Here is a 9720-nt window from a genome sequence, read left to right on the forward strand (position 1 = left end):
GTAAAGAGCGAGTCAGCACACTCTGCATGTATTATTTCACCAATAAACACCTGCAGTTCTTTCTGGTGCCTTTATAAATAGCACTGTCAGATTACAGTAGGTGATAAAGGACAATCATTGTGGAAAAGAAACTGACAATGCTCATGAAGGTTAAGCGGGGCAATTCATCGATAAATATGTAGTACTGTATCAGTACAATGGAGGTATCCATAACCAGTTAGCAACTTTACTATATCTTACTGGGAATTTCAGCAATGACCAGCATTGGTTTATCCTGGTCTAAGATGGTAGTGATTGTCATGCTGATTGAAGAAAAGAAAAGGTTCATTAAGAGCCTCTTAACTGTAAAGTTAGTTCACACTCATGTATGCAAACTGTGTTGGGGATTTAACTATACATATAAATTGTAAGGTGATTAAAAGTTATCATCTAATTTACCATTATATGTCACAAAACCCCCCAGTATTATTTAGCTGCAATGTCATCTGCACAGAATTCCATGTTAAATTGCCAGTTCAATAATTAAAAGCTATTGCATCAGTCCTTCTGAGACCTACTACAATACCTGCATGTCACAATTAGCTTTTCATAAATATGCAGATTTCTGAGGTTAAATCTTAGTTTGACTCTAGATTGTATAACAGTTGTGTACAGAATGCATTTTTGAGTTCACACTTAAATGTGTGGTTGTAAGTGATTGAAAAAAACGTCACATTTTCACACTGGACTACAGTATCTTTTGGACACATTTGACCTGCCTAAACCCCAAATGCAAGGATGTGCCATACATTCCTTAAAAGGAGCATTCTTACATCCTTACATTCCTTAAAGGATAATTTTATACAGTACTTGACAAATTTAATTGATAAATGACTCAACCTTTAAAACATATAATTTTTCTTTATTTTATTTAAAGTAATTATTCCAATATGACCAAGATAATAAATTATTTTCAGTTTTGTAAATAAAACAACAGACAACAAACAACTGGAAAATATGTAAGCAATAACGCATCACAGGGAGTACGGTAATTATGAATATCCCGACACCCTGGTGCGTTGTGGTTAAAAAACACTTTGTGAATAATAACTGTGTATTAAATAAGGGAAAGTACAAATAAATAAGTTCAGTTTAAAATAAATACTTCTTATTGTGCAGAGACAATACATGGGGGCATTAGGGCCATGTGGAAGCTACGGGAGTCAGGGTTGGCAAATTAATTAATTATTCAATTTAATGTCTTGACAATTTAACGATGTGATTGATCAGCATTTAAAAACTCAGTGTTTGTGAGTGTTGGACGAGGGAGAACGTGAGGAGTTTGGTTGGTGACTGGTGACTGGTGACTGGTGACTGGTGACTGGTGACTGGTGACTGGTGACTGGTGACTGGTGACTGAGCGGAATAAATTATTTGTTATTTGGTTTACTGGTAAACGAACACTGAAACAGGTATTTGGATTTCGACTTTGGATTGTGAATTGGTTTTGATGACGAGGGAACAGGCTTAGCCTGCCTCGTATACAGATAGTATCAACACCTGTTTAGATAGGGCCCGAGAACGGGTTAGGCTTTTGTTTTGTTTCTATTTATTTTGTGTATTGTAAATAATAAACACACGCTACGGCGTTTCACCGCATTCTGGCTGTGAAGTCTGTGTTTAAAGAAGAAAAGATCTGTGACTGGAAAGCAATCCATCACACTCTCTCTCTCTCTCTCTCTCTCTCTCTCTCTCTCTCTCTCTCTCTCTCTCTCTCTCTATATATATATATATAATTTAAATATCATTCCACAATGAAAAGCAGTCCTACAAGAATTTTTTTATTTATTCTATTTTTGTCATTTAAATTAGACACAAAGAACATTGCTGACCCTAGTGTTGCTGAAATGATTGGCACATACTACAAGAGAGGCAGGGACCAGTTCAAATCATTCATGGGGGGCTACAAAGTGAAGACAGATGGTCTTTCTATCAGGCAATTAGGAAGAATAAGATCGCCTTCTTCAAACATGCACCAGTTACCAGAAATTCCAAGATGAAGGTATTGAAGGAAGACAGTCACCTGATCGCTCGGCTTTTCATCTCATGCCCGAGCAGACCATGTGACTTGCACAAATTCTTCCAGTATGAGAACAAGCCAGTCCCTGCCTCTCTCAGGGACAATGGGAAGCTCCATATATGTCAAAAGTCTCAGCTCAATACTTGAAGCTGAAGTGACGATGCCAGACACTGAACCAGAGGCACATGCTATCATCATAGATGGTTCAGCACTGGTGAATATCCTGCCACCACGTACATCTAAGACATCTGATGACTACGCCAGAGAAGATGTACTTCCCAGGTAAGAATCATACTGCACCAAGTACAAGAGAACTGATATTGTGTTTGATGTGTACCGGCAGTCCAGTCTTAAGTCTGAAGCAAGGTCCAAACAGGGAAAGGATATCAGGAGGAGGGTGACTGGAACGAGCAGAACCCCACACTGCAGTTATACCTCCTTAAAACATATTGTAGTGATCTCGGTTAACGTAGGCTGGCGCATCACACAGTGCTAGACAATCCACACACAGGCGTTGGGCGGGCACCAACCCAAGACCTATAGCACAAAAGCATAGCGACGATACCGCTGTACAAAAGAGCCGGCTCTTTTCAAGTAGGAGCGTATATCGTCAGATTACGTCACCTACCAGCCCTGCTGCTGCCTTCCCCCGTGCACGCTACGATATCAAAGTATTAAAAATTATATAGATTGAAAACAGAGGATTACTTAACTATGTCTTATTAATAACCTATTCGTATTGCACGATTTAGTGTAAAATATTAAAATAAAAAATGTCATCTGGTCCTTTTCAAAGAAACGTAATGTGAAAAAATGGCCATTCACAGACTATTTTGTGTTTTGCTGTTTTTATATTGTTTTGCTGTCTAAAATGTAACATTTAATTTGTAACACCTAAAGTTCACGGTAAACCACGGCGATGAATAAATGAATAGATAAGAGTAATCACACAGACACACTTCAACGAAACACTTAAGCATGCATATCTCAAGTAGTGGAAAATTTGGCAAGACACCGGCAGCGTAAAGGAATATCCCCTAGAAAGTGTCCTCGGGGCATCAGATGATTCGAGGGCATTTCCCACCTTTCACTTCCAGAGCTCGGCAACTCTACGAAATCAAGTCACCCTGTCCCTAACCCAACCCTAACCTTAAAGAGCCTCTGCCGTAAAACCGAACCTCAAACCCAATAACCCAAAACCTAACCATGAAGAATCATCTGATGCCATCAGGACACTTTCTAGGGGATATTCCTGTGTGCTGCCAAGACACCGAGCCATTGCGCCATTGTTTCCGATCTTGCAGGGATGCTGTCCAGTCATTGTTCGGAGTGCTTTGGCACCTATGCTCACACGGCCATTATTTCTCTTGATTGGCATAATAAAGTAGTCTATAACACCGGGTATCTTGTCGTCGGCTGTGTAAAAAGCGGTAGCGTCTGCTGGAGTCTTGGAAATGTATTTTTAAACTACTAGAAACAGGGCACATCTTTTAGTCTCCTGTGGTCTAACACATATAAATCCACATGGCTTTTGTTTTCTAAAACTTTTTTTTTTTAAAAGGAGACATATTGTAATCGTGTTTATTTCAAAACTTTTTTAACGTTGTTAGTCCTCTACCGCGTCTCGCCAAATAAAACAAGTGTACATTAGACGATACTTTGTGAACCAGTCCAACAGCTGTATCGGTTCCCCAGCTATCATTCAACGGAAATTCTAAAGGAAATATCAAAGCGGATCATTTTACGGCCGCTCTAGAAATATTAGTTATTTTAAATTGGTTTATTCTAACTGATGGCGAATGAATGCGTATGTGATTTAAAAATGACAAAAACCGGTTCTATAATTAAAATACCTCTGAAGGAAGCTGAAACGTTGCATGTTAATACATACTAATGGAAACGGCATAACTACAATATTAAAACAGTAATTTATGGTAGTTTAAAAGTCAGTACAGACAAAAACAATGCACTTTTTTACTATACATATTAATGATCCATTCAGCGATACTTGTTCTATATTATTAGTCAGTACCCACAGGCAATACAAAGCTACATAACTCTGAACCTACAAATCACAATAGCGCAATATAAATATGTACATACACAATATAAATATGTACATACACAACCACCCGTAATCCAACATTAATGCCATCTCTTTAATTCACAAATACTGTTCAGTATCTTTCGTAGGCATAGCATGTGTTTCAGATCACTTTACGCTTGGCGTGTGTGCAACCTCTTTTGTGAATTAAAATAATGTGATTTGAACTACGATGGAATGAGCGTCTCTAGGATCAGACGTCTGTCTTTCACACCCGTCTAATTTAAGAGGAGGGTGCCTGGGAGCCAAAAACGAATTTGGGTGATGAGTGCTGAGTCTCTGAAGAGCCGATGCATTCCACAGGAGGAAGCAGAGTAGTAGGTGGCCGCGGTGATGGGGAGGTGAGCTTTGTAAATAACCAATAACCACTTTTGTGTGTATACCATCTACCTATGAGCGCACAGAGGCGGTTCTTCGTGCAATGGGGTGGTGTTTGAGTTGATTTGGGTTGCCACGTCGCCTTGTGTAAGCGTGGTTACAAGTAGATAGTTAAGAACAGGTAGTTTGCTTATTTGAAATTCATTTACAAAGTAACTTTAAGTGAAGTGCCTGCAGAAATGTTGCTAGGTGCATTGCATTTATTTTGTTCTGTGCTGTTGGGGGTTGTGAATGGAGCAAAACTCCCTGAGCCAGAAGTGAAAATCGAGGTGATGTACAAACCTTTCATCTGCCACAGGAAGTCCAAGTACGGGGATATGCTGCTTGTACATTTCGATGGGTATCTGGAAAGCAACGGAACATCGTTTCATTCAAGGTAAATATTAAAAAATAAAAGCATAAAAAAAGCCTGTGCACATCAACAGTTATGTAAGTGAGTCTTCTGAAGTTCTGAATTTATTTGCATAAACTTAATGTTAACGTGGAATATTGGTACTACAGTGGTATACAATTTGCCCTGTATTGAGTTTTTTTTAAAATTTGATCTGAGTAATACCACATGTCAACTATGATGTTGAGTATACATTTATTTAACATTGTTGTTCGATTTTTTTTTACTACCTATAGGCTGACATTGCAATGGTTAGATTACTAATCTGTGTAGAGAGAGAGAGAGAGTTGCTGGTGAGCTACATAGTATCATGCATGGGTCTGAACAGGTATAGCATTATATTGCTGCCCTTCCTCACCACAAGAATGTGCCCCCTGCAGGTAAGGCACCTACCTAGACTGATGGTGGTGGTCAGGTTTGGAAAAAGCCACTGTGCTGGTGAATTACTAATTATGGTGAACTTTAATATTTCAGTTTCCCCAAATCAGGTTCAGTTTTTACACCAAATTAAAATTGTTACCATAGTGTGTTTACTCATTTAACTACATGTATTAAAAAAAACAAACAGATATAGCAAAATGTTACAATATATATTTGCCACACTTGCAAAGTTAGGAGTACAGAGCAGTAGTCGCTGGATGACATTTGTGGAGCATGAAAATACAAAGCAAAAAAAAAATGTCAGAGAAAGGGCAGCAAAGTCCTCTTGGAGCATGCAATAAAAAAGTAACATTTTCTGAGAAGGAGCTGAGTTCTTATGGCTGAGATCACTCAACATGAAACAGAGTTGTTTGGAAAAGCCTCAGCCAACATCAAGTATGCAAGTATCCTTAGGAAATGATATGTACTGACCTGCCCTTTTTGGCATAACATACAAAAATGTGCCTAGCACTCTGGAAAAGGTGGGTTGGGCTATCCCTCCAGACATTCCAACTGTGCTCTGAAAGGAACCAGAGGCTAAGTAGTGCAGGGAACACAGCACTTTCACATGTGCAGGGATAGTGGTCCCTAGATTGACGCTGGGGTCTAGCTCAGCCCTCAATTCAGCTATTAGGTCTAGGATGGCCTGCGGTGTGAATCGATAATGCTTTAGCACTGCATTGTCCGAACATGTTCCTGTCTCTCCTCAACAAGAGCCAAGTGTCTTTGCATCAGGAAGTGTATCACAGCAGCCATCCTGAAGTCAATGACAGGTCTCTGCAGGTGTGTGCTTTTATACAGCTCTTAATGACTCGCTTCCACAATGGTTTGCTCTTTGTAAGAAGAGGTATAACACTTTTGGAGGGTCAGCAATTGCCTAAGTGAAGGCAAAATCCTTACATCACATTATAATGTTTGCGCCCGCTTAGTATCCAGATCTTGCCCAATTCCATGCTCTTTTCTTCATTTGAATGCATTTCTTAATATAATTTTAATGAATTAATGATGGCAAAGTGCACATTTGATAGCGGTTGCAGAACGGCAGTTCAGAACGGTGAAGCGAAGCAATCCAAGGAGAGGGTGCGAGAAGCATCCAAAAAATAGTAAAACTTTTTTTATATGCATCAATAGAAAGGCCATTAAAAATCCTTTAAATTGATGTAAGGCATGGTAGGGTCAGATAAACAATGTGCGATTGAGACGCGGAAAATGCAAAGAGTAGAAACATGCAAAAATGTCAGACTTTTGCACAGCAGTATATATATATATATGTGTGTGTATATATATATATATATATATATATATATATATATATATATATATATATATATAATGTATATATGTATGCAAACCATCTCTGCTCTGTAGTTACAAGCAGCCCGCAAGATACTAAAATGATGCTTTCCGCCCTTCCATCTGTCTTTCAACTCCATAACTCACAAACTGAATTATGAAGGTCATTGTTACTAAAGCATATACAAGTATTGTGGGCAACCTTTGACTTCTGACCTCCTGGTCAAGATCACAGAATACCAAGGCGTTTCAATGTTCTGATAATAGGGTTGGAACCGATTTGGATAACAGTTTGTAGAATTAAACAGTTCGGTACAAACTTGGTTCCTATTGCATTTTGAAGTAAATCTGTGAATCGTAGGTCAAAATAGCCTCTTTTCACCTTTCTCAAAGCACCATTGACCAAGAACCAAAACGACTGAATCAACAATGACCAGCTGAGGATTCACATATATTGGACTGGAGTTGATTGTGAAGACACTTTTGTAATTTTGTTTTTCAGCCGTAAAGAAGGTAATGGCCAGCCTATTTGGTTCACTCTTGGAATAAGAGAAGTTATTAAAGGCTGGGACAAAGGCATGCAGAACATGTGTGCAGGAGAAAAGAGAAAGCTAACAGTTCCTTCATCCCTTGCTTATGGCAAAGATGGGAAAGGTAATTTCAGCAAAGGGTTTTAATAAAATACTAGGTGTATTCATGTTTTAATATACATGTTTTACAGTACAGTGACTGTATAAAAAGTCAATATGCACTATTATCAATTTTCAAAAATGAAGTTAATACAATGCATTCATTTAAAAATATTGTGTCAGTCAAATTAATGAAGTACTAACTCATTATTTGTGCATTGTTTGTACAGTAAGTGTATTTCAATCTTACTAACTACCTTTCTTTCTGTTAACACTTAAGCCCCTAGGTACTTTATGTAGCGGCTGCATGTGTTCTGTGAAAAGATTGCTGGTGTATCAAGAAATGCATGTCTGCCATTCTCATTCTCTGTACTGCTTTTCTTCACACTGGTAAGCTTAGATCCATTAAGTGCATGCAAAAAATACCTGAAAGCATTATAAACAGTTACCTGTAATATATAACTTTGTAAAACTTGGACTTTGATTCACCTAATAATGTAGTTGCGTGACTGGGATGTGCATTTTGTGGTAAACTTCTTCTTTCAGTATAGGAAGTTAACTTGCTTGTATATGCAGCCATTATCTTATTAAAATACTATCCAATTGCAGTACACCTCTGAAGTTTACAAGTACCTACCAAGCAGCAGGTTTTGTCAATTCAATGTGTCATTTGAACTGTGGTCTACATGTCTTTGTTAGGGAAGATTCCACCGGACAGCACTCTAATATTTGACATGGAGATTTTGGAGATCAGAAATGGACCAAGATCCCATGAATCTTTCCAGGAAATGGACCTTAATGATGACTGGAAGCTGTCCAGACAGGAGGTATGGAATTCTTGCAAGTTCATTAGTTTATCTTGCAGGGTCAGGGTGCAGCAGTCAAAAAGGACCCCCTTTCTTTAATGTTTGTTCCCTATCCAACTTGTCCATTCAGGAGTTTCACAATAAAGAAAAGTGCTGCACCACATCACTGCTCGTAGGCTCTCATGTATACTGTGAAATCAAAGGCTTTTTATGTACCCACCATTAATTAGATGAAAAGTTTCAAAATACTTTTGCATGAAACAAGCATTATTACATGAGAATAGGTGTACAAGTACAGTAGGACCTCAGAGTTACGAACACCTTGGGAATGGAGGTTGTTTGTAAGTTTGAAATGGCCATAACTGGTTTTAAGAAATGTGGACACCTGCTATCTACAGCCTTAATCTGGCGAATAATACAAGGATACAGCACAGTACTGCAATACTTGTATTGTTATGATTTGAAAGACTTTTAGATCGTACTATATGTGGGGAAATGCTACATTTAACTTACTATTGAAATATAGCCGAAGGTTTGTTACAATGAAGGCCGTTATAGCGAGGGTGTACTGTATTTATATTAACACTTCTTTAGAAATAATTGTGCTGATGACAGATTCCTTTTGGGCGTGTACTTCTTTTACTGAGAATGAACACCAGCTTGTCGCTGTGTGTATTCTGGCCTACCATTTATCATAGGAACACAAAGCTTGTAGACAGTATAGTTTTCATTAACCGTTTAATATATACATATACATCTAATGCTATTTTTGTGTTGAATTTATTTTCAGGTAAAAGAGTATTTGAGGAAGGAATTTGAAAGACATGGATATGCTCCCAATGATACCCATCATGAAACCATGGTTGAAGACATATTCAAGAAGGAAGATGAAGACAGTGATGGATTTATATCTTCCAGGGAATTTACCTACAAGCATGATGAGTTATAGAATGGAGGCATTTAGAAACATTTCCCTTATATTTCTCATCTGAGTACAGATTTTAGATGAAGCCCAGAGATGTGAAAAATGATTGTGCCAGCTATCCAAAGAAAAAGAGCAATGTTTCACTTTGTGAAAATACATAACGTTCTTTTATTTTGGACTGATTTTAAATCAGTCGTTTTTATGCCTTTTACTATTTTTGAATGATTGTTTTAAATTTGTTCACAAACATGACCCATTCTAAAGAAACATGCCTACATTGTGCAGCACGGTTGTATGTCTGACTTTTGAAAAAAATCGTTTTTTGATATAAACATTTTTAGTTTGTTAAAAATGATTGTTTTTCTACAAGAATGACCACAAGCAATAATAATAAAATAAAAATCAAGGGATTGATGAAAATTCTTTGTTCTTGTTGTTGAGCTGTGCTAACTTTTAGCTCTATGTTCATTCATATAAACATTAATTGCAACGTATCATGCATGCTTATCCACGAGGGGTCGCCCCTTGCCTACTATGTCTGATTAGCAATCACAAGCCAGAGAAATCGCCGTTCTCTTTCATGTTTTTTTCCTTTGATTTTCCTGCAAGGAAATACCGTCTGTCTCAGTGATCCAGTGTTTCTGGAGAGACGTGTACTAGCAAATAAATTATCCTGGTGTGCCACAGCTGGACGTAGAAAATCACCATCCTTCCA

General features: G+C 38.0%; 1 protein-coding gene across 2 annotated transcripts; it reads left to right on the forward strand.

Annotated features, from left to right (window-relative positions):
* The first annotated feature begins 4405 nt into the window (after positions 1-4405).
* LOC117399256 (peptidyl-prolyl cis-trans isomerase FKBP14-like) lies at positions 4406-9425 on the forward strand. Of its 2 annotated transcripts, XM_059021688.1 has the most exons (5): positions 4406-4504; positions 4840-4917; positions 7148-7299; positions 7974-8101; positions 8871-9425. In XM_059021688.1, exons 1-5 carry the CDS (start codon positions 4497-4499, stop codon positions 9027-9029), a joined length of 525 nt encoding a protein of 174 aa, XP_058877671.1. In that variant the 5' UTR covers positions 4406-4496; the 3' UTR covers positions 9030-9425. The 2 variants fall into 2 exon arrangements, with proteins under 2 accessions (XP_058877671.1, XP_033854221.3); XM_033998330.3 differs by lacking the exon at positions 4406-4504 and having other exon boundaries at positions 4569-4917.
* The last annotated feature ends 295 nt before the right edge of the window (positions 9426-9720 follow it).

Source organism: Acipenser ruthenus, chromosome 4 (assembly GCF_902713425.1).
Source record: "Acipenser ruthenus chromosome 4, fAciRut3.2 maternal haplotype, whole genome shotgun sequence".
In the NCBI taxonomy this organism is placed as follows: Eukaryota; Metazoa; Chordata; class Actinopteri; order Acipenseriformes; family Acipenseridae; genus Acipenser; species Acipenser ruthenus.

What these genes read in the sequence shown, in the direction of transcription:
- LOC117399256 (XM_033998330.3), top strand. Translation starts at nt 4,721, where the DNA reads ATGTTGCTAGGTGCATTGCATTTATTTTGTTCTGTGCTGTTGGGGGTT. An exon ending in GGAACATCGTTTCATTCAAG is followed by an intron (nt 4,918 to 7,147) that starts GTAAATATTAAA and finishes TTTGTTTTTCAG; the next exon opens with CCGTAAAGAAGGTAATGGCC. An exon ending in GGAAGCTGTCCAGACAGGAG is followed by an intron (nt 8,102 to 8,870) that starts GTATGGAATTCT and finishes ATTTATTTTCAG; the next exon opens with GTAAAAGAGTATTTGAGGAA.